Source organism: Simochromis diagramma, unplaced genomic scaffold (genome assembly GCF_900408965.1).
Source record: "Simochromis diagramma unplaced genomic scaffold, fSimDia1.1 OVJJ01000685.1, whole genome shotgun sequence".
Taxonomy (NCBI): Eukaryota; Metazoa; Chordata; class Actinopteri; order Cichliformes; family Cichlidae; genus Simochromis; species Simochromis diagramma.
The window spans coordinates 12,584,765-12,610,420 of NW_024387477.1; the positions used below are offsets into that span (position 1 = coordinate 12,584,765).

General features: G+C 39.5%; 2 protein-coding genes across 2 annotated transcripts in view; both read left to right on the forward strand.

Moving 5' to 3' along the window:
- The window catches only part of LOC120724240 (neuronal acetylcholine receptor subunit alpha-3-like), a 29,001-nt gene extending 16,713 nt beyond the window's left edge, over nt 1-12,288 (forward strand). The window contains exon 7 of the mRNA XM_040016332.1: nt 9,599-12,288. Within this exon, the coding sequence (XP_039872266.1) occupies nt 9,599-9,724 (126 nt within the window). The 3' untranslated portion in view covers nt 9,725-12,288. The remainder of the gene's footprint in view (nt 1-9,598) is intronic.
- A 6,244-nt stretch (nt 12,289-18,532) lies between these two features.
- Nucleotides 18,533-25,607, forward strand: LOC120724237 (neuronal acetylcholine receptor subunit non-alpha-2-like). The gene is made up of 6 exons (XM_040016329.1): nt 18,533-19,009; nt 20,004-20,155; nt 22,428-22,472; nt 22,874-22,983; nt 23,344-24,256; nt 24,371-25,607. The coding sequence occupies exons 1-6, from the start codon at nt 18,943-18,945 to the stop codon at nt 24,542-24,544; spliced, it is 1,461 nt and encodes a 486-aa protein (XP_039872263.1). The 5' UTR covers nt 18,533-18,942; the 3' UTR covers nt 24,545-25,607.
- The last annotated feature ends 49 nt before the right edge of the window (nt 25,608-25,656 follow it).

Genomic DNA, 25,656 nt, shown 5'->3' on the forward strand with positions numbered 1-25,656 from the left:
TACAAGCATTTAAGAACCACACTCAGCCATGACGATAAGACCAACTTAAGATACAGAGCACTATTGCCAAGTGCTGAAGCACCATCCATTTACAATGTATAAATGGATGGACGGTACTTAAATATCGCCTTTCTACTCAATTTGAGCACTCAAAGTGCATCCGCCAAATTGCACACATTAATACAGTGCTTTTATTTATAGTTAAGCATTTTTTGTCCAGCACATATCGATGGATGCAACAGGGGAAGCTCAGTTCAGTTGGTCCATGTGTTAATATATGAACACGTGGACAAAATACTGAGCTGGGGGGGGGGAATCCACCAACCTCCTAGTTGGTAGGCAATCTCCTCCAGCACCCAAAAAATGTGTTTATAATGCATAAAAGTCACCAAGACTCTGCTGATTCAATAACTGATGTTAACATCAGCACAAAAACTGTGCGGAGAGCTTCTCATTGTAGGTTTCCAAGGCTGAGTGGCTGCTGTAGGTGTGCTTTGTTGATGGTCCATTACTTTGTCTGTAAAGTGTATAGCAGGGGTAGGCAACCTTTCTGATGATGAGTGCCATCGGAAATTTCCTCAGAAGTCAATGTGCCATATGATTGCATTAGCAATAAATTTAATAACGCTCTATATTAACAGTTACACACTATATAGAACAACTTTATAGAATTATATTTGTTTGCAGATGTTGGCAGCTATCAGCGAATAGTTATCAGCTATTTTGAAACAAAAAAAATAAAAAGACACTTTTTATCCATAACAAGAACTCGCTATTTATGGTCTCCTCACAACAATGATAACAAAAATAAACTGGGCCAATATGGCATGTTTATTAATACAGGGTGGGCCATTTGTATGGATACACCGTAATAACATGGGAATGGTTGGTGATATTAAAGTCCTGTTTGTGGCACATTAGTATATGTGAGGGGGCAAACTCCTCAAGATGGGTGGTGACCATGGTGGCCATTTAGAAGTCGGCCATCTTGGATGGAACTTTTGTTTTTTTCAATAGGAAGAGGGCCATGTGACACATCAAACTTATTGGTAATGTCACAAGAAAAACAATGGTGTGCTTGGTTTCAATGTAACTTTATTCGTTCATGAGTTATTTACAAGTTTTCTGACTACTTATAAAATGTGTTCAATGTCGTTGCCATTGTGTTTGGATTGTCAATGCAACCCTCTTCTCCCACTCTTCACACACGATAGCCAAAAAACACGCCCGGAGGACATGCCAGCACAGGCATCCAGTATCCGTAGTTCAGGTGCTGCACATCTCGATATCTTCACACCATAGACAATGGTCATTTCAGATGACCCCAAAGATAAAACAAAAGCACTTTTTTTTATCACAGTATGTCACCTCACATGTGCAGGTACATGGTACAGCACATGTGAGTGAAATTCTTGTTGCGAGCTTCACAAGCACAGAGTGTGCGCAAAATCATTAAAAAGCAAAATACAAGAAGGCTACATCGAAACCTAAATTTGTACATATGATAATAGCATATGCATTTTGAATGGTATACTAAATATTTTCTGTGTGTGTGTGGGTGTACACTATTTTACAAATTAAATAGAGAAACAATAAATAAAATATATAAAATAAAATATACAGAGTGAGACATGTGCAAAACAGTGGTGTTACTGTACAGTATGGAGTGCATAATGTTAAAGTTCCAGTAGTGAAGCTGAGGTGTCTATGAAGTGTTCAGCAGTCTGATGGCCTGATGGAAAAAGCTGTCTCTCAGTCTGCTGGTATGGGACCGGATGCTGCAGAACCTCCTTCCTGATGGAAGTAGTCTGAACAGTTTATGGCTGGGGTGACTGGAGTCCTTGATGATCCTCCCCGCTTTCCTCAGGCACCGCTTCCTGTAGATGTCTTGGAGGGAGGGAAGCTCACCTCCAATTATCCGTTCAGAGCACCGCACTACTCGCTGGAGAGCTTTGCAGTTGTAGGCGGTGCTGTTGCCATACCAGGTGGTGATGCATCCAGTGAGGATGCTCTCAATGGCACAGTGATAGAAGGTCCTGAGGATGCGGGGGCTCATGCCGAATCTTTTCAGTCTCCTGAGAAAGAAGAGGCGCTGCTGCGCCTTCTTCACTGTTTTGTTTGTGTGTACTGACCACGTAAGATCCTCAGCCAGATGTACACCAAGGAACCGGAAGCTGCTCACTCTCTCCACAGCAGCGCCGTTGATGGTGATGGGGGTGTGTACTTCTCTGCACCTCCGGAAGTCCACTATCAACTCCTTTGTCTTTGCGACGTTGAGGGTGAGATGGTTGTCTTGACACCAGTGGGTCAGGGCGCTGACCTCCTCCCTGTAAGCTGTCTCATCACTGTTGGTGATAAGACCCACCACTGTAGTGTCGTCCGCAAACTTCACAATGATGTTGGAGCTGTTAGTGGCCGTGCAGTCGTAGGTGTAGAGTGAGTACAGGAGAGGGCTCAGTACACACCCCTGTGGAGCACCAGTGTTCAGTGTGATGGGGGATGAGGTGATGCTGCCCAGTCTGACCACTTGGCGTCTGTCAGACAGGAAGCTAAGGATCCAGCTGCAGAGGGAGCTGCTCAAAAAAGTCTAAGGGGGTCAGATCGGGAGACCTTGGGGGCCATTCAACTGGCCCACGATGACCAATCCACTTTCCAGGAAACTGTTCATCTAGGAATGCTCGGACCTGGCACCCATAATGTGGTGGTGCACCATCTTGCTGGAAAAACTCAGGGAACGTGCCAGCTTCAGTGCATAAAGAGGGAAACACATCATCATGTAGCAATTTCAAATATTCAGTGGCCTTGAGGTTTCCATTGATGAAGAATGGACCCACTATCGTTGTACCCCATATACCACACCAAACCATCACTTTTGTTGTTCCAACAGTCTTGGAGGGATCCATCCAATGTGGGTTAGTGTCAGACCAATAGCGGTGGTTTTGTTTGTTAACTTCACCATTCACATAAAAGTTTGCCTCATCACTGAACAAAATCTTCTGCGTGAACTGAGGGTCCTGTTCCAATTTTTGTTTTGCCCATTCTGAAAATTCTGTGCGCCGATCTGGGTCATCCTCGTTGAGATGCTGCAGTAGCTGGAGTTTGTAAGGGTGCCATTTGTGAGTAGCTAATATCCACCGAAGGGATGTTCAACTAATGCCACTCTCCAGTGACATGCGGCGAGTGCTACGCTGTGGGCTCTTGCTGAATGAAGCTAGGACAGCCACTGATGTTTCTTCCTTAGTGACAGTTTGCTTGCGTCCACATTTTGGCAAATCCAACACTGAACCAGTTTCACGAAACTTAGCAAGCAGTTTGCTAACTGTAGCATGGGAGATGGGTGGTCTCGTAGGGTGTCTTGCATTGAAATCTGCTGCAATGACCCGGTTACTGCGTTCACCAGATATCAACACAATTTCGATCCACTCCTCACGTGTTAACCTCTTTGACATGTCAATGGCTGTGAACAAAGAGAAACTTGTAAATAACTCATGAAAGAATAAAGTTACGTTGAAACCAAGCACACCATTGTTTTTCTTGTGTTGTGACAGTGATGTACACTGTCTTGTTGGTATATGTAAAATGTATATTTCTATACATTTTACGTCAGATAAAAACTTTGGTTGTAAGATTCAGATAATTATTTATTAAAAGCGAGACATTTTAAATGAGAATAAGACACAAAAGTATTTCTTTGTGCCCCCCTTTCCCTGTTAATGCGCTACCTGGCCCCCTGGCAACACTTTGCTAGACCCGCCCCTGCACAGTTACCAGCTGTCAGCTACACAGAAAGGGTCCTGGTGTTATTTGTCTCTCAGAAACAGTTCATAACTTCCCTTCAACTCATTCATGTCACCTAAAAGGTTAACCTGTTTCTCCATCACCTGTTCAGCTCTGGTGATTCAGTAAGGACATCTCCTGGTTTCATCTTCATGTTTCCCTCTCACCACATAACCAAACCGACATCATGACCAGCAGCTTTTTTACAGCTGTGGCTCCAGCAAACATCAGCTGATACTAGAAATTAATATTAAATAAATTCTAACAACAGCTGATCAAGCTTAAACGTGCTGCTGTTGTTTAGCGTGACATCCGCTGGTTTCCTCTTTCTGGTGCAAAGTGGGCGATAAACAAACAAGAGAGAAAAGCTGATCAGCTGATCAGTTTCATGATTGAAGTAGCAACAGGAGAGGGAAGGAGAGAGAATGAGCGAAGAAGAGGCAGCTGTGCAGCAAAGACACAGAATAACTCCAGCTTTGTGTCTTTTTTCATTGTAGGTGAAGTACGGGACAAACTGTGTTCCTTTTCAACTCAATACGAAATGTGTAATATTTTCTCTGAATACGGGACGATTCCATTTTTTACATGACGGTTTGCAACTCTACTAACTAACTTTATGAATAAAATAAAGTTCACTATCAGTAACATAGCACCCACCCAGCTGTATCGAAACTCCGTCATGCTAGCTAGTACACAGTACGAGATATTGTAACTGACTGTAAAAAGTCAGCACAACGAAAATAAACTACACCTAAACTTGGTTTATATCTGACCCAGATAGACTGCAGGTCATAACTTCTTACCTGAAGTTCAGTTCACCTGACACTCGGACCGGCGGCCGCCTCGGCTCTCTCCTCCTCTTGCCTCTCCTTTCCCTCATCCATCTGCTGGCCTCTGTGAAAGCTCCGCCATAGAAACCACCACCAAACAACTGAGTTATTTTTACACATTGGCCAGCATGTGGCCAATCCACCACCTTTCATTGTTTATACCTTAAAAAAAAAAAAAAAAAATCAGTGGTCCATAAAAACGAAAGATCACCATCGGCCTATCAGGCAAATGCCCGGTAGCCAGTCCAGCTATGGTCGTGCCATCAGTTAACCCTTCGCGTGCCAGCTGTGGCATGCGTGCCCAGGGTTGCCGACCCCTGGTGTATAGAGTCGTCTTAGCAAGTTGGGACAATGTGTAAAATTTAAATAAAAACAGTATACAGTGATTTACAAATCATTCAAACCCTATTTTTGTATTAGAAAAAATTAGAACTGATTTTTTTAAAATTTATTTTTAAATGATATATGGTTCCATTTAAGCCAGAAACGTTTTTCAAGAACAGCCGGAACTGGGACAAGAAACAACAGTTTGTTGCAATACAATGCATGCAAGAAAAGATGGGAAAAGCCTTCCGTGGTTTCAGAGAGAGCTGTGTCAAATCTGAGTGACATCAACATAAAACTGGTTTGGGCTACAAGTGTGAAGTTAAAAATAATCCAGTTAAAGAAGAGCTAAAAACAAGCTTTTTTGCTTGTCTGTGCCTGAGGCTAAAGGCTTGTGGCTATATTAGTCACTACAAGCAAAACAAACAGTGAATATTTTAAGTGGCTGTGATATATTGTTGAAAATATAGTCTCCTGGCTTCATGAAAGAAGGACCATTTACTAATATGTGCATGGAAAAGCTGTTATCGAGTGCACCCAAAATTACAGTTGGGCTTATGAAATTGTGTCCAAAGAGGAAGAAAAGGCAGATCTTTCCAAAGTGTTTCCACTGGAGTGATGATGGTTAAATAGTAGTAAGAGTGTTTTGTAAAACTGGAAATAATTGCCAAAAGCCAATGGTATTAAAAATTCATACATGAAACATTTGTACGCGCAATGTAGTCACACACTTTTACACATCTGCTGTTAGTAAAATGAGGGCCAATACGTCAGGCTTTGGTGTGTAAACTTTTATGTTTTTTTTGTTCTGTGACAAGAGTGTAAAAAAAGGTCAAGCAGGTATAACAACAATGTTCAGTTGAGGGACTATGCATCAACAATGATTTTTATAATAATGTTTTGCCACACTACTTAATCTTATCACATAACTTTTCCACATTACTATGATTACAGGGATTACATTACTATGTTGAAAAACTTTTATGTAGCTGTGTGCGGCACTCAAGCTAAATTGATGCCTGCACAACCCTGAAATGCTTCTTAAAATAAATATCCAGACATTAATAACAGCAAAGAAGGCGCAAAACCTAAAGGTAGTACCCTTGTTAGGATTTATATACGTGGTTAACATTACATGGTATAGCTTGATAATAACATGATGGGGTTAGGTGTTAATATAGAGGAAAAGAGACAATAAAGATATACAATTGAATTACATATAATTTCAGGTTAATAACCAAGTAGTAGCACATCTCAACCACGTTTTAGTTGTTAATTAATATTATATATTTTTTAAACCTTGGTAATAATAGACTGTTTATAATGCTTGTAATGTGGTAATAAAGAGGAGTAATGTGGATTAAATGTAACATTGTCTATTAGGCAAAATCATTTATTAATGTTTTGGTAACAATATCTTAACCTGTGAGCACTGAAATAGTCATTTCTGTGCAGTCTGAAGCTAAACATTATTGCCTTTTTATTTTATTTTTATTTTTGCCATTTCTATTTAATTTAGGTCTCATTGCAGATTTTAAACAAAGTGCACAGATATATATCTGCGTCCACATTATTATACATAGTTATTGGCACATTATATACATTTGAGTTTAATATAAGTCAGCTAAAAACCGTGGTAGCTATTACCTTACATATATTTAGATGACATTGTGTGGTCATTACTACTTTATTTCGACATTATTACTGCCCTATTACCATGCTGTTTCTAAGCTGTAACCTCAAATTCTACCAAAAATGAACTATTTTGTGCATTTGGGGAAAATTTAACACATTTTGACAACCAAACCAAGAATCAGTTATCGTAGTCTGACCACCTACACCCAGTTTTCACTAATATTTTGCGTTCTTGCAAATTGAGGGAGATGCAAACACAAAGTCAAAAATCAGCCAACGACAGCATCTCCCAGCAAGAGAGGCACCAAAGAGTTTACCACAAACTCACAAATGACTTCCCCTTAATCATACCCTGTCTTAAACATAAGTGATAAAAATAAAAATGTCTGCTTTCTAGACCTTTTATAGATTTTAGAACAGATTTCCCCCCCAAATATATGCAGGACATAAATAACCACACACATACATATAACCAAACATTACTACATGTGGTTCATCTATGCATAATAGATGAATTTCTATCTAGCTTGGTAAATGGCTTGGAAGCCATTTACAGAGGGCTGCAAAGGGAGTGTAAAGCTTCTTGTTTGTCACAGATAGAGGGCTTTGTGCATTCCTTCCTCACACTCTGGATGGTCCTGATATGATTGTTGCTGCTGCTCCAGCTTTACTTAGCAACGCTTGGATCCTTCTTGCATGCAGAATAGCCATACGGCCTTCTATATTCACACAATGGCATTATGGTCACTGAATCCATGATCTTATTGTCCACACCTGACTGATCAGGCCACACTCACACTATATTTAGCACTGTGCAGATGTATTAGACACAAAAAGGATGTGAGGAAGCCACAATGCCATAAATAGCGTTTATTAATACTAAAGTTCAGTAAATTAAAAAAATTCCTTCCTAAACTGTTTAAATGTAAATAAAGAAAATAACTATTTCTTCTATAAAGGATTCCACTGGGAACATTACTCATGATCCACAACAAATAAATACATATTTTAAAGACTTTCATGAGGCTTTACACTCACTACAGGTTAATCTCTCTTGCAGAATTTCTTAAATATATAAATGTGCCGAAAATAAATGACGATCAGATTGTGGTTCTGAATTCACCATGAATGCATCTCCCAAACAATAAAGCCCCAGGGCCACATGGTTTTCCAGCAGAGTTTTACAAAGAATTTTGGCCTCTACAAGCCACTTCTTTTTTCAGAATGGTCACTGAAATTCAGAATGATCAGACTCTGTCTCTAAACATGAACTCTGCTGTCATTAGTCTACTTCTTAAAGCAGGCAAGGATCCTGTGTTCCCATCCAGCCACTGCCCCATTTCAATTATAAACGTTGACCTTACAAAGTCCTTGCCAGAAGTTTAGAAAAAACAACTGCAATCATAATATATTCTGACCAAATAGGCTTTATCGAGGGTCGTCACTCAGTGAATAATACACGTAGACTAATAAATATAATACATTATTGCTCTATCAACAAATTAGAAACCACAGTTGTCTCCTTAGATGCAGAGAAAGCATTTGACCGGATAAACTGAAAATTTGTATTAGCAGTTCTGCATAAATCTGGATTTGGTTCATTCTTTATAGACTAGATTAAAACACTGTACAGCTTTCCAAATGCTTGTGTTAGGACAAATGATTTTAATTCACAAAGCTTCAACCTACATGGTATAAATCTTCACTTATCCAAACTATCACCCATTTGAAACAATCCAGATATTTACCATCGTGACATCATGAGAAAGGGATTAACAATCTAGAACGTGTTATACAAAATGGAAAGTTTATTTCATTTGAAAATTCAGAATCAGCAAAGCTAAATTTCTTGAATATCAGCAAGTAAAGCCAACATACAGGACAAATTCAATCCCAGTCAACTGAATCTAAAAATACATAATTGGCTAACAAGTTTTTAAAAAATATCTGAACCCCAAATGGTTATCAAAAATGTAAAAGCTATTGTTTAAAATTAACAAATCAATTCCCCTCCCAACTGTAAAGTGGGAGCGAGATCTTTCCATGAGTCCAGATCAAAACTTCTGGACACATGTATGCTTAAAACGCCGTCAAAATGACCAAAAAGGAAATCAAAAAATGGCTTTTTTTATTAATCAGTGTAGAAATTTACTTCTTGATAACATTATTCTGGAGATCACATTATTTGGTCTCTTCAAAAAACCAACTGGGTGAATTTGTCTCTCTCTGGTCCTTGCTGATCAATTCCATTACCTAGAGGGGCTGGTCGCTGTAGTCTTGTTTCCCCATTTGCCTTGCAGGTGGATGAGGATGGTCTGTGGGACTATGCGTGTCTGCAGCCTCCTGAGAGCTGGAGAGCAGCTTTTGCTGTTTTGGAGTGTCTCTGTGTCTGCCTCGGTTGGTGGAGGTAGAGAACTGGGGAAGGTGCTGCCTAATAGTCTTCAATTCAATTCAATTCAATTCAGTTTTATTTATACATCGCCAATACACATCAAGAGTTGTCTCAAGGTGCTTTATATTGTAAGGCAGACCCTACAATAATACAACTGAGAAACACCTAATATGACCTCCTATGAGCAAGCGCTTTGGCGACAGTGGGAAGGAAAAACTCCTTTTTAAAAGGAAGAAGCCTACAGCAGAACAAGGCTCAGGGATGGGCAGCAATCTGCCGCGACTGGTTAGTGTGAGAGGAAGAAGACATTCATCTGTATACTCCAGTATGCTCTTTGTGTGGGGAATAACTGAAATTACACAAATAAAAATAAGAAAATAAATAAAGAGATAAAAGATTCACATGAACAAGAGGAGCCTATAAAGGTTCTATATAGCTGTTCTTGCAAAATCAAAATGTGTTTGGCACCACAGTGTCTTTAGAGCACAAAAAACAGTGAATGTAACAGTTTGTGCCATAAAGTTCACAATTAACATTAAGCAAAGGTCGCTTGAAGACATTTGGAAGAGGAAAGAAAGACAATGTGCTCTGGTTATTTTTATTCTTTTTACTTTAAATTTCCTTTGTTTTCTCTCCTCAGGTGGAAGATGACTGGAAGTACGTTGCCATGGTCATTGACAGGATTTTCCTGTGGGTGTTTGTGACAGTGTGTGTGCTGGGAACTCTGGGACTCTTCCTTCATCCCCTCATCAGTTTCTTTAAATGAACCACGTCTTATTTTTGTCTACTTCTGTCTCTTTGCTCCACTTTGAGTACTTCGAGAATTATTCCCTTTGCCGGTCTTTCGTGTCTTTCACAGATGCCGTTGACCTCCTTTTCCAGCTTTCTGTTTCTCCTTTATCTGCCTCATGCTCTTCGCTGGGATTGCCATCATCAGCCATCACTTCTAGCACTCCGCTGTCTGTTTTCTCACACGACTTACCCAGATTTCCTCATCCTTCTTATGCTTTTCAATGTGCAGTTGATGCTGTCTGGTCTTACTTTAACAGCCTCTTTCTCTCTTTCTCTGTTTTTAAAACCCTGCTCTTCTTTCATTATTTCTTTCTTTCTTTTCCATCGCTGCTTGTCTTTTCATGGTAATCCTGTTTCTTGTTGAGGCTGCATTTCTACCACTCTGTGTGTTTAAGTGAAAATGTCCATTTTGTTATGATTGTTGTACAGTCTTAAACAATGATAAAAAAAAATTCTAAAATTGTCAGGAAACTGTTTAAGGGAATGTTGTAAGTACTGTATAAGTTTGAATAATTTCAAAGGGAAATGCATGAATGACTTTTCACTAGTCATTGTAAAGATTTTTGAGAGCTGTGCACAATATGACCTTTAAAGCTAAGAAACAATATTGCAGTCTTGTGTTTACTTGTTGTCAAATAGAAGTTATCTGTATTTTTCCCAGTAAATATCTGTAAAGTGTCTTATGCATGGCTTTGGATAATGACACTGACTATGGCTATACACCTTTAAAGACATAGGTTTTCAGGTCTAATTATGCACCAAATTTCACAGAATCGGTGAAACATTTACAATGTATAGATACACTTTGACTTGCACAATGTAGATTAAACTTATAAAAGACGTGAAATAAATTGAATAATAAATTTAAAAATTGCTCTAGTCTTTTCTAACAAATAAATACAAATTTACTGAGTTTGTACTTTCAGTCCTTGATCTGTAAGCTGAGTCATTCAGTCAAAATGAAATACAGATCCCAGAGGCTGAAACCCTACTTGAGAAGTTAATGCCTTTTTGTGTGTTATAGGACTTGTGTGTCTGTGTGTGAATCCTAAAAATGAACTTGCCACTAATAAATAGTAATACATACAGTGGATATGAGATATAAATAGATACAAGTGTCACACAAAAGACAATAATAAGATTCAGCAATATCAGATTACAGTGAAGTCTGAAGACTTGGAACCTTAATTTAAGTTATACAAAAACATGACCAGCTCTATAAATTTTCTAGCATAATTATATTCATTATTATTTGTTTAAAAGGCAATAGTACATGTGCAACATTCATTTCATTCATTTAGTCAAAATCTTTTACATGTTTAGAAATAAATACCAAGTCAAAAAATGTCTTGATGCATGCTCGATCATCCAGGTAAGGAAATCTCAGAAAGCTGACTTCTTCAGCCTGACTATACACACCACACTTGCAAGACAATACATCATTAAGTTGACTTTGAAGACAATGGATTGTTAACAAACCACTCTACAACTCAAAACTTTTTGAGGTGTCATTTTATCAGACTGAACAACATGCACGCAAACACTACCAAAAATATAACCACCTCGGCAGGTGGAGATAATAATTGAGAAAATTAACCTTTTCTGATTGTGCCACCAATTTCAAGCCAAAATTAGGACTGGAAGGTCCTGAAGTACAATCAATGTGTTATCAGCTGGTCTTGAGTTATCTAACACGGTGATGCACATAGGCAGAAGACAGGAAAAAGGCTGCATCGCTAAAGCAAAAGTAACAAACTTGCCTTTTCTTACTTCCCTGCTCTTTTCTTTCCTCTTTCAAAGGTCACTAGTGAGTCTGAATGTCCCTGTCAGCTCTCACAAGCCTACACACACACACACACACACACACAAACACAGCAAAGGTTCACGCCATCCAGCCCTTTCCCCTCAAGTCACATTTGTGATTATGGCTTTGAATTGGCCCACACTGCAGCTCTCAACGATCTACTGCTCACACTTAATCCCTACTTGTGTCTACACGCTGAGCCTGTACACATTTGTGTTTGGGTAAGAGTGTGTGTCAAGAGGAGACGGGGAAGATTACACATGTCACCTGAGGAAGTGAGAACGAGAAACACACACTGAGACAGAGAGGGTGGAGATAGTGACAGAGTGAGTGTTATTGCAAGTCCATATGAGCACTCAGTAGCAAGCGTCTCCCTACATACGGATTATGGCGTGCATGGAGTCCGGCTATAAATATGAAGATGAGCAGCAACCGTATCGCGGACACACATACTATCCCATCAGTCTCAGTCTGCATCCAGACAAGGTCATTTTAGTGCCTGGTTGCCACAGAATGAAGAGTTCATTCTGAGAACTACCAAATACTCTAGCTATATTTGGACAGTATGCATCCAATTTACCTAACAGCCTCTCCCCCATCTTATTGCAGGATTTAATAGGGAACGAATAAAGAGTCCTCACAACACCTTCATCTATAATTTTATCCACTAGACGAAGATGTTTCCCTTTGATGTATTTGGATGCCACTTATAGAATATGTCGAGAAAGACTCACAAATTGGCTGCTTCTTAAAGCTGCAGCCACTCAAAACTGAATTTGTAATGGTGTGAGTTTGATATTTTGCAGCTGCACTGTGGATCTTTCTTGAATGATTGGACTTCAAGAAGGGACTTGGTGGCAGTCAGAGACTAAAGCAGAGTGCAGCAAAGCCCTGGGTGGTAAATTCAGGGATAATACATTATTAAGCCAGCTACATGGATGAATATTTTACATGATTCTTCACTGTTGACGCGACTGTTAGCATCCAGCTCCTGGATGTGAAGAGTCCAGGATGATGAAATGCTTTTGGGGTTTTTTGTTTCAGGTTTGAGGTTTAAGGACTAACGTAATAAAAAAAAATAAAAATAAAATCATAGTTTTAGCTCACATTTGTTTTCCATAAAAAAAGGATCTTGACATTTTTTCCCCAGGTGAGTTTCTCTTCATCTTTTCTCATCTTCTGTCTCTTTCTCTAGCTTTCCATGCTTGCCTTGTCCACTAGTTACAGGGATTCTGCCCACTGAGTTGCAGGGAGCGAAAAAGGGACATCTGCAGAGGACCACTTCAGCATGCTTGGGAGAACTGGGGCGGGGTTGTAGGGTGAGACAGGGGCATACTGCAGAAGGCTGGATGGTGAATTAGGGTAGTCTCTTGTGTAGTTGGGAGCAGAACGGTACATGCCTGTGGCCAGTCAACCATGGATAAGTAAAGGAGACTCTCCGCTAAATAATTCATTCCAATGGGAGCCTTCTGAACCCACGCACAGACGCACACATGCATGCAGGGTTCTCTCGCACACACAAATGGCTGCTTCTTGAAGTAGAATGCTGCAACGCCCTTACACCAAACACAGGCTCCTAATTTTACTCTTTGATGAATATTTGCAGATGGATGAAGAAACATTGTCTTGGAATAAAGAAAGAACATTTTGGTGGAACAGCGACAGCAAAAAATGCTTCAAGGTTGTTTTTGGCTTGTGAGCAAACATCACAGAGAAATGCATACAATACTTTGATAAATCAAGAAACTATCGGAATCCTTCACCACTAAGTGCTGAGGGATTTAAATGTAAATTTTAAAAACGTTCCAAGCATTTGTAAATCTAATAAAGCTACATTTTAGTTTCAACAGAATAAAGAAAACATGTCAAATGTTTGAACTGAGAAAATGTATATGACACGGTCATGTTTACCACTGTGCAGGGTACACCATGGACAGGTTACCAGACTGTCACAGGGCTAAGACAGACAGACATTCACACTTACAGGCAATTTTGAATCACCAGTTACACACCAGAAGAGACTCACACCACATGGAACGATGGTAGATTCGAACCCAGGACCTTCTTCTGGTGAAGCAACACAGAACTGAACCACCTGCTCTGAAGAAAACCCCCCAAAACAAAAAAAAACCCCATCAACTTTTCTTATATTTAAATTATATCAGTTTGTTCAGTTAATTTTGATGCCCTGAAATTTGAGAAAAATAGCTGAAATTCTTAAATAGTTAATACAATATTTTTGTGAAACCCATTTAATTAAAGCTGAAAGTCTGCCCTCAGTCACGTTTTGACTGTTTGATTTCAGATCCACTGCGGTGGCACACAGAATCCAGATGAACAGAGAGTGTTTTTGTCTCAGTGATTATGAACATAACTACATAAATACAGCAGCATGTGAAGACAGCTAACACAGACAGAAATAGGGAAATACAGATTTACATACATACATATTGGCACATGGAGCAGCACAGGTGAACAGACACAGTTTCATACCCACATTAAGTACATACAAGCACACAAACTTGCACAAACACATAACGATAGACAACCATATCTGCAAAAATTCAGATTACAGACACGTGCAAATATGCAAAGCACAACTGACTCACAACTTATGACTACAGCCATAGTCATTAACTCTTTGCCTACTAGCTCTGGGAGGAGATGCTCCTACACACACACACACACACAAGCCCGTTCAGCTGTCTTAGTGAGGACCTTCATTGACATAATGGTTTCCCTAATCCCTTACCCTAACCCTAACCATTAAAAATGAATGCCTAACCCTAACCCAGTCACAAGGGATCGAATACGGTATATGCGAAGAGGACCATCGAGGAAAAGGAGAAGAGGAGCAGAGAAGTTGAACAGGAGTCTCAAGGGAGAAATCTGGATGATCCAGCGGCCCCTAGGACCATGCAATAAAAACTTTAATGAAAGTCAACTAAATCAAACTTTCTCTTATACCTAACCATAACCTAATTGTAACCCTGACACTAAAACCACACTTTGAGCCTCAAAAAGGCCTTCAAACTTGTGAGGACCGGTGTGTGTGTCCTCACAAGTGACTGTTGGTTCTCAAAAGTATAGTAGAATGCAGATTTCGGTCCTCACAAAGATAGCTAGACAGGAACACACACACACACACACACACACACACAGAGTCGTTTTTTTCATATCTTAGTGGGGACATCTAATTGACACAGTGCTGATGCAAACAAACTGTGAAGCTGTATTAAGCTACAATACTTGTCAGAGGGCACAATTAAATTAGAGGTGTTGAGGTCAAAAAAGGCTATTTTTTAATCTGAAGATTTTCAGATTAAACATGTCCCAGCTCCAAACATCTGTATAGCATTTGAAAATCGGAATATTGTGCTTAATCTGTGTCTGTCAGTCTGTTCGCTTTCCCCAACAACGCTTAATCAGATCATTTTTAAACTTGCTGTATCTGCAGCCCAGTAAATGTAGTGCTGAGCTTGAAGCTGCTTGGGTAAGTTCTGTAACAGTCAGTGTTGGTTTATTTACATACAATGTTACAAGATCATTATGCGGTCACAGATGATACTAATAACAGTGATTAATAATATCTGAACTGTGGCATTGTCATAATTTTCCTATAATGAAGATATTTAGCAACAAAGGTGAGTGGCTCCATCTACTGAATAAATATGAGAAGAAGACCCCAAAAATATGACCACAAACTGAGCACTGCACTTACTGTGGTAGTCACATATAGATGAATGAGTTATTTGTAGGAACTTGCTTTTATGTTCCAACAAAGTGAGGCAGGCATACACAGATGTTTATTTCTATAATGCTGTGAACATTTCTGCCGCACTTGATCTTTGCTCCTCCGTCTTTACACATTATCAGAAGGAGACAGAATTGTAACCCTGTCTGAGCGGCTAGAGTTTCAAACGCTGCTCCGTCTTTTCTTTTTCTCACGTCAGTCAGACGAAAACAAAAGGAAAATCAGTGTGAGCCTCTTAGACTGAAGTATCATGTTCAAGGTCAATAGTCATGTTGTGACTGTGTGTCAGTGGAGTGACAAAGCTCACTCTGCTGCTAACTTTTTCCACTCCAGCATTGGCTCTTGAACTGATATTTGAGCCCCAAAGGGTATTATGGCCAATTTGTTTTAATCTCTCACTCCCTCCCTTTCTCACATGCTCCCCTTTCCCTTTTTATTCCTCTGTTGTAAGTTTGAGATAAATTTGAAAGATTTTTGCTCCTCAGATCTGGCCAGAATCTTTGCAGCTAGTTTCCCCTGCAGTTCTTTTGTGCTTCGGAAGATTAAAATATCAAATGACTGAACCGCTATATTATTGATGGGTTTTGGATTTTTTTTCATCAGACCATTTTAAAGTTGGAGTGACTTGGAAAAAAGTTTGTATCATCTCAAAGCTGCTATGAGGCCATCAGGTTATCTGATTTTTCATTTGAAGTGCTGGTGATAGCATATGGGGTGGGGTGATGCTATTAGACTATTCTTTGTGTTTCCCTTTGAAGTCTGTGTGAGATCGGATTTCCTTTGCTGTATCCCCCTCCTTCCTTTATGACCATTTTTTAAAACCCTTAAAACAACAAACACACTAAGATTAAACCCCCAGGCCTTGGTAGTCGAGGCTTTTTCCTCTTATTAATTCAATATTTCTGCACCCAGTGAAATTATGCAGACTCTAATTACGGGCTCAACAACGGCTGAGAAAACAAAAACAACACCAACACAGTCAAGAAGAGAACACACACACACATGAGCCGAGACAAGCAAGCGCCAACATTTTTGTAAACGCACAGATGCTGACAATGTGCTCTCTCCTCATTTTGCATTTTCACTATCTCACTTTCTCACTCTCACACATCAACTAACACATACATATGCAAGCACGTTGCACAGCTGCCCACAGTCATCTGGGAAGAGACCAGTAGGTTTCAAGCCCATGAGAATTTATGTTTCTGAATGATTAGAGGCGAGGCGGATGGGTCGATCTCGGAGGCAGCAGCTGCCCGCCCCACCGCTCCAAGTGGAGCAGAAAATCAGGATAATTTCATTGTGATAATCAGCCTCCCGTTATCCCTGCTACTTCAACCCAGAAGAAGCAGGAAAGGAAACACAAGGGAGGGGGAGTGTGAGATAAACATATTTATATATATATATAAGTATGTGTGTGTTTGTGTGTGTGTGTGTGTGTGTACTGCATATGTATACTAGAAAGAGAGGAGGAAGGTGAAAAGGAGGAGAAAATAAAAATACTGAGAGTTCCTGTCTGCTTAGAATATACCTGGATGAGTTATGGAGACTTTTTTATATCTATGGAGCTTGTACCATTGATAACACCCTTTCAATGGCCCAACAACATTCAAAGCAGGCATCCAAATCCCTGAACTTTAACATACAAATAATAGCTTTATATATGCTGATATTTTAAGATGATTGTTGCCTGGTTTCAACCTGTGTTAACAGGGAACTTTAAACTTTAAAGTCTGTTTGTACATAACTAAGCAATACTAATGTGTTTGTATCAGATGCTGATTTCACACCTCAGCTAAGCATTTCTACAAGTTCCCAGATGTCAGCTGGTATAGGGCAGTACTGATTTCACATCACACATTTCTTTTCATCTAAAGTGTTGTTGTTCTCAGCTATGAGTTGTAAAGCATGTCTGCCGTCTCACCACCAGCCTGTCTTTGACTGCGGGATAATAATAAGTTTATGTTGCTCTTGGCTCTCCTTTTCTCACTCCTATTCTATTGTTTTTGCTTCTTCTAAGTGTCTTTCTTTGTGTGCGAGTTAGGCCTTATGTTCAGCTGTTTTTGTCCTGTATGCCATGAGTTTGGGTTTCCTTTCCTTTCCTTTTCATGACAACCCTCAGTCTTTTTGTTCAGTTGCATGCAAGGGCATGCCTCATAACGTGGAAATATTGTTTCTGTTTCTGTGTCTTACATGTGTGCAATCATGTGTTTGAATTATGTAGTTGTGACCCCCAAATATTCTGTCTTTGGCACTTAAGCAGCCGATGACTTTATATTGATGAAATATTCACACTGATGTTTGCAAACACACTTGACCTCTAAAAAATACACAACACAATAAACTTTCACTACACTATTTATGACCGTGTATAGTTGGTATCAGGTAGAGGAAACTAACAGACAAACTCATGCCAGGGTGAGTCTCAGCAAGCTTGAAACTAGCCAAACTAATCACATTGGGACATACTCAGTAAGCTTTGACTGATTGCACAGTGATAATGTAATGATAACCTGGTGCTCTGAGACAGAAATGTTCCAGTTGCATTGCAGGTTTACCTATAAATGTCTCAAAATCTGATTTGAATCTTTCTGCTTCCTGTTTATGTCAATAAAACTATTTTTTGCCTTACTTTAATTTGATCTATGTATGTTTGAGTTTATTTGTGCAAAATAAAACTTCAAAAAAATTCAAACAAGCGTGCCCTTCACATACACTAACGGAAGCACTTTTTAACAACTTTATTCAGTAATTTAAAGTTAAATATAACAGTGTTTGTAACTCAGATTCTTGATCGTGGGGATAATGGTGCAATAAAGTGTAATAAAGCTTTTCCAAAACATAACAACAGGTAAAACAGATGTTATTGATGAAGGTAGGCCATTCTCCTGCTTAGGCACAAAGTGATTGCATTTTCAAAGCAAGTTCATGAAGACGCATCATTCATGTGATTTTTTCATGCGCACATACAGGGGCTTTCTGCATTAAAGGACGGGCTTAATTACTTTGTGCTATGGACTAAAAGGTGACGCTGAAGGAGGGGCAACCATTCTCACTGCATTATATTCCCTATATTCTTTTTATAAAAAGAAAACTATAGACAATAAAATAAAATGCAACAAAAGCTAAAGTCATTAGAGGCGGGTATTTGTTTGTCCCAAGTCTTTTGTAAAATGTGCAAACTCTACACACAATTTAAAGTGAAAGCTCAAGACTTACATCCCGAGCAGGACTTTTCTGACTCGCTGTACTTTTTAAACATCGGCTAGTAATAACCTAGTCCATCCTGAGGAGGTCAGTAGCAGCAGTGAGCTAAACACAATGATGTAGAGCATCTTTAAAACTTCACTTATTTGTCCGATCCGGGAATCCCTCCACCACCTCCTTCATCCTCCCCGCTCCCTCCCTCCCTCCTCCTGCGAGCCACCCCGTCCACCGACAGCGGCGCTTCCCGTGACGCCTCGAACGGAATCAGATTCGGACACATGCGCTCTCACATCAGGTCCCTGCCCCCTGATACACGGCAGCAGTAACGGGGTTACTTTCCGTATACCGTCTAGTTCCAGCACTGATGGGAACCTCGGGGTCTAAGACATATCGGTGTGCATAGCCTTCTTCTCCAGCTGACAATACCATGAAGTTAGAAGTCCTTCTTCTCCTCCTGTTGGGTTTTTGCAAGCTGTCCCCCGCGAAGATTGCCGGTGAGAAAACTCTTGATATATGTGTATATAAATATAATATTTCTTTAGAATACATACTCTATGCTCAGTAATGCCTCCACCGATTTGTTCCATGTTGTGCAACATCCGCTAATAGCTTTGATTAAACTCTGCATAAACTCCGATGACCTTGTCAAACGGGAAAGCACAAACTACTACCAACTACTCACCACTGGTCTTATAAAGCAAAGGATTATGTTTACATTCCGTTACGTTGATTTTCGGATTTAAAGATTCAGTAACTTGGAGAAAGCATGCAGACTTCTAATTGTGTTGACAACAACAAAACAGCAAAAGCTGCCATTTTTGTGGGATGAATTAAGCTTTTTTAGTGCAACAAGATAGTCCTTTTAGCAGTGTAACGCAGTAATGCGATGGCCCTAGCTCTGCTTCTCTTGGAGCTGACTGGTCATCAGGCAAACAAGAACACAGGTGTCATATATCAGCATCTCTGCACCTGTCCTTGAAAGTACAGCCAGAGCTTGTGGGATTCAATCATCTGTAATGTGGCTTTTATGTTTGCTTGGTGGATCCTTTATAGCATTTACCCTGTCATATGATGTCAGACAGATGTGAAGCCAGAGTGGAAAAAAAAAACAAAGCAAAAACGCTGCAGGTCAAAGGTGGACACCCTTCCTCCCAGGTCCCTCAGCTCACACACACATTAGTCCTTGCACATGATGTCCCTTGTGTCTGATATTTTAGATGTCTCTCTCCATCGACATTACAGTTTCTGTTTCTCTGGTGGCTTTATTTCACTGCAGACTGACTGACGGGCTGACTGCCCAGCTTCTGTGCACAGTCATATTAACCATTTATCCTATCTTGTTATCTTGTTATGCAGTGTGTGTTTTTTTAGAGGAAGAGTAAATGCTCTACTTTCTATCCCTGCCACTTAAAATCAGGCTGGTGATGGTGAAAAGCAGCGGCAGTAGGAGTTATTATTGTTGATCCATCTTCCCTCTTCTTGTTCCAGCTCCAAATGAGTTTGTGTCCTTGGCGGAGATGGAGGATGCTTTATTGAAGAACCTTTTCCAAGGCTATCAGCGCTGGGTTAGGCCAATCCAGCGTGCCAATGACACTATTAAAGTACGCTTTGGACTCAAGATCTCTCAGCTGGTCGATGTGGTGAGACGACACACACACACGTACAAACAGACTGACATCAGTTTGCAACTCCTGTTAAAAGTGGCTTCCTTAGTTTGAATGAAACTAAGTTTGAATTTTACACAACTTTTAGTCTTTCGGTCTTCCTGTGAGATTTGTTGGCAACATCCAAAGTAAAGAATATTGCAAGCCTTGCCCTTTAACAGCAAACACTAAATGCAAGCATGAACTTGCTTTGAAAATGCAATTATTGAAAAAGTATCAAGACACTGAGTTAGATAAAACACGTGTAACACATATAAAAGAAATATAAAGAGGTTGTTCTGGTTTCATCAGTCCCACTATGTGTGGTGCTGAAATAGAGCTCAAGCTATCTCTTCATATTTGTGACTACACTGTCTCTCTTTGGAGTGTTTGTTTAATATTTCAGAGGCTGGTTGCAATAGGTTGAGATGGTTTAGTTGCTCCGGAGGAGAAAACTGAGCACGCTAATGGAGGAACCATGCTTCTTGGCTTGAAATATTCATCTCAGCCAGTCCATATTTAACTTTTCTTCTCTTCCTTCCAACAAACACAGCCAGAAATGAATTACATAAAGCTGTTTGTGGCAAATAGGAAAGGTTTAGGTTGATCTGTTGGATTCTGGGAAAGAGAAAGGGCGATGGAGCTAAACATAAAAACAGCAGCCTGCCTATGCTGTGTATGTCCCCTGACTCTCTCTAGGCTGCTGCTCAGCTCTGTATTAGATTATGGTTCACCTCTGGTCTATGTGATCACCAAAACATTCAACTGAGTCTGACAGCTGAGGCCTGCGCTGGATATGCTGAACATCTTTGAATATGTCTCGCTCACGTCTGCTAAGGTTGTTGAACTTGTTTTTGTTATCAGCACAGCTTCCTGCACCCACATTTGGTACTATGTTTTCTTTGTGTTTACTAAGAAAGTGGCAGATAAATCAGATTCTGTCAGATGCAGTGGAAAACGAAAAGATGATTTGGTTCACCTCAGCTGGGGGTTTTATATTCACTAAAACAGTAGCAGACAATAAAATATTTGAATGAAATAAGTGATCTTGGATTTCTTTGTAAACTTTGTTTATGAATCATTTAAGCGTGAAACAGTTTTGAGTCTACACTGAACAGGTGCCTTAGCGAAGAACCAATTTTAAAGTGTATCTTTAGGTACTTTGTTACTAGAACTCTGTTACAAAAGCAAGTTTTCATTTCTTTAGTTAAATCTTTTAAAAAATGCCAAAGATATCAAAGTTTATTGGCATAAAATAGTGTTTTTGGACTAATAGAATCATGACATGAGACGGATAAGGCTGAGGTATGCCAATGACATGAGAATTTGACTCAAAATCTGTGGCGATAGGTTTCATGGAGTGATGAATCCAAAGCTGAAATTTCTGGTTGACATTTTTGTCAGTATGTACAGTGGAAGTCAGGAGAGGGGTATAACAATGAGTGCCATGTTTTACAGCCATCTGTAGAACACAGTGGAGGCTCTGTCAGTATTTAAGGCTGAACTTCAGTCTGTGGTTTTGGAATCTTTGTCAAAATGGATGGAACTATGAACCCAGAAAAGTATCATCAGACTTTGATCCACTAACATTTGGGAAGCTTCTGATTGGCAGTGCCTTCATCTTTTAATATGACAATGATCTCAAGCACATTGCCACTGCAGGAAAAGCATACTTGGATAGAAAAACACACAGTGGAACACCATCAGTCATGGACTTGCCTCCCCATAGCTCAAACCTCAACATTACTGAAGCAGTGTGGGGTCATGTAGACAGAGGGCACAACAAAGGGCAGCCAGTATCCAAAGAAGAGCTTTGTACATCCTTCAAGAAGCCTGGAGAACTGCTCCTGAAGAATACTGAATGACAATGAAAATGAGCTTGCAGCTAACACAGCTGAAGAATAAAAGTGTCCATGCCAAATGTTGACTTTCAAGCTTTTAAGAATTCTACAAACTCTGTTTTTGCCTTATTTTATTTCTATGTATGCAATCGCTGCACCTATTTCCCATTTTCCCTGAAAACATGCAAAGACATCAGGGGTGTCTTGAGTCTTTTGCACAGAACTGAACAACCCAACCAAAACCAGCCAAACAAGCAAATATATTTCATTTTCATAGTTGCATTTTAATGTGCAAATCCACCAAATAATAAAACAATGGGTTGCAAAAATGATTTCTTCTTACGTTTTTGGAAAGTATTTTTACATAACATATTTTCCCAATTTTAAATAATAATATTTTTTCTATTTTTTATGTTTTTGTCTTTTAGGATGAGAAAAATCAGCTAATGACAACTAATGTTTGGCTCTGGCAGGTAAGACAAAATGAACACAATGTTGTTGGGCAGGAGCATGAAAGATTGTACAGAATCCAAGAGACCATTTATAAACATTTTCTCATAAATGTTAATCAGTTTATTTTTCATGATGCATTAACAAATAACACATGGTTTGCAGGTAAAATGAGACTGACTTTTTGAATGTAATGTATTTTAAAACTAATATATAGACCCTTGATTTGCTTAAATAAGCTGTATGTGTGAGCAGTTGGTTTAAATTTAATATTTAGTTGTTATTTGTATAACTGATGATGGGTGACAGAATTCATAAAGGAGTCTGTTATAGAGGGTATACAACAAATACAAGCAAATCACAGTATTATTGAGTGTTGTTTATAAGTCTGCTGATGTGGCTTCCTGCATTTTCCCTTGACCAGGAATGGATTGATTACAAGCTGCGATGGAATCCAGATAAATATGGAGGAATCACCTCCATCAGAGTTCCTTCAGAAAATATCTGGCTCCCAGACATCGTCCTGTATGAGAAGTAAGGCCGCTCTGAAATTTCAGCAATCCAGTGACTGATGATTACGTCATGTGAAACATGAGTCTGTCTGTATGAAAAACACTAACACAACGTGATGCTATCTATCTTAATTGCTTTAAAAAAAAGCTTTCTTTGAGTGTAACCAGCATGTTGTAATATACATATTATAAATATTTTCATAATGCTCTCAAAGAGTCCATAAATTTTCAATTTTCATGTGATTATCAGTTGAACTACAACAGGTGCATAAAAATAATTCATTATCAAAGAGATGGACGATTGCATATAGTAGTATTAATTTAACAGTTTCATGCAAATGGACTTAAGATGAGAATTGACTTGTGTTTCATATTTCTTCAGTGCTGATGGGCGGTTTGAGGGTTCCCTGATGACCAAAGCTATTGTGAAGTACAACGGGGCCATCACCTGGACACCACCTGCCAGTTACAAATCTGCCTGCACCATGGATGTCACTTTTTTCCCTTTTGATCGCCAGAACTGCTCCATGAAGTTTGGGTCCTGGACCTATGATGGCAGCATGGTGGACTTGGTTCTCATGGACAACCAGGTTGATCGGAAAGACTTCTTTGATAACGGGGAGTGGGAGATACTCAGTGCTACTGGTGCCAAAGGAAACAGAAAAGATGGCTTGTTATCCTACCCCTTCATCACATACTCCTTCATCCTGAAGAGGCTGCCTTTGTTCTACACGCTGTTCCTAATCATCCCTTGTTTGGGTTTGTCATTTCTGACCGTCCTGGTCTTTTACCTCCCCTCAGATGAAGGAGAGAAGCTTTCACTCTCTACCTCCGTCCTAGTGTCACTTACTGTGTTCCTGCTGGTCATTGAAGAGATTATTCCCTCCTCTTCCAAGGTCATACCCCTGATCGGAGAGTACCTCCTCTTCATCATGATTTTTGTCACCCTCTCCATCATCGTCACTGTCTTTGTCATCAATGTCCACCACCGCTCCTCAGCCACTTACCACCCAATGTCGCCATGGGTTCGAAACCTCTTTCTTCAAAAACTGCCCAGATTGCTGTGCATGCGAGGGCACACTGACCGCTACCACTACCCAGAGCTGGCTCCCGAAAGCCCTGAGCTGAAGTCTCGCTCTGGAGGTCGGAGAGGCCAGAAGACAAACAGTGGTTCGCTCGGACCGACTACTTCTGATGGGAAGGACGAAGAAGCCTGGGGTGCTATGTTGGAGAAAGCCATCTATTCGGTGCGCTACATCAGCAGACATATCCGTAAAGAACACTTCATCCGTGAGGTGTGTAAAGTATTTATCAATAAACATTAAATTCTTTTGACAGATTAAGAACTTGATGTTTATATTGCGCATACTCTTTCTGTAATCCCATGTCTTATTTTTGCCTTTTCACAGGTGGTACAAGACTGGAAGTTTGTGGCCCAGGTGTTAGACAGAATCTTCCTTTGGGCTTTCCTCACTGTCTCAGTATTAGGCACCATCCTTATCTTCACTCCAGCTCTGCAGATGTTCATGAAAATCCCTCCTCCAACTCCAAGTGAGGAACAAGCTTCAGAGCCGTTACACTGATGAGGCAACTGATCATCTGCCTTCAAAGAAAACATTTTACCAAAACATGGTACCACTGAGCAAGAAGAGCCCACTGCAGGCACCTTTTACAGGATTTTGTTGACTACCTGACTCTTTCTGTTAAACCACTGTGTAAAATATACATGCGAATAAGTCATCAAGTCACTGTGTCTGTTTTGTCAATATCATAATGTTTCATCTGATTATATTGGCATTTTATTCTGGTTTAAGATATATATGACAACCTCAGTAACCAGTAGTCTCACCTGTGTTGAGTTTCAGTTCGCAAATTGCCAAAATAAAAAACAACAACAAAGAAATGCTTCATAAACTCTACACCAAATGGTATTTAGCTATCAATATACAAGATTAAGGTAAAACCCCATAATTGCCTTATTTTTTATGTTTTTAACCAACATCATATTTAATTTGATATTTTTTTCTTGACATACTTTTTTTTCAAATTCAAAACAAATTTCTACTCTGGGAATTTTAATTAAATAAATACCCATGAGGGCGTTGTCAAAGCTATTATTTAACAGTAGGCTACTTTTTTTGTAGTAAACTATAAGAAAAATCATTTCTGCAGAAACCTTTAAACTACCTTAAACAGAGATCCCACCACCTCGCAAAACGTTTGACTTTTGATGTCACACATTAGGGGAAATAAAGTATTAAAGGAAAGATACTTAACTTACTCTTCCCTGTGTTTTTTTTTTTGCATGTGACAAGGCATGAATAAACCTGAAATAAAAGTAATAAACAGTAAAAGTTAATGTTAGCAATAACTGACTTATTGCTAACATTAACTTAATGATAGCCCTGATTTGGCCCTAAGGGCTGTATGTTGAGTATCACCACACCGAAGCTTAAAAATTGTGCTGCTCTGTTTCAGTAGCATTTACTGATTTGTCACTTGTGTCGTCCTCATCAGATACATTTTTCTCACAGCAGACAAAGAATACATTTAAAGTAACAAAGTGTACTGGATTAATGAAAACAAGCCATAAGTTTGTTGTTTTTATTGTTTCGATGTACCTAATCAAACCAATAAAGCTGGTTTAAATACACAAGCCTGTTTAAGATAATGTTGTTTTTAGACTCGCTTACAA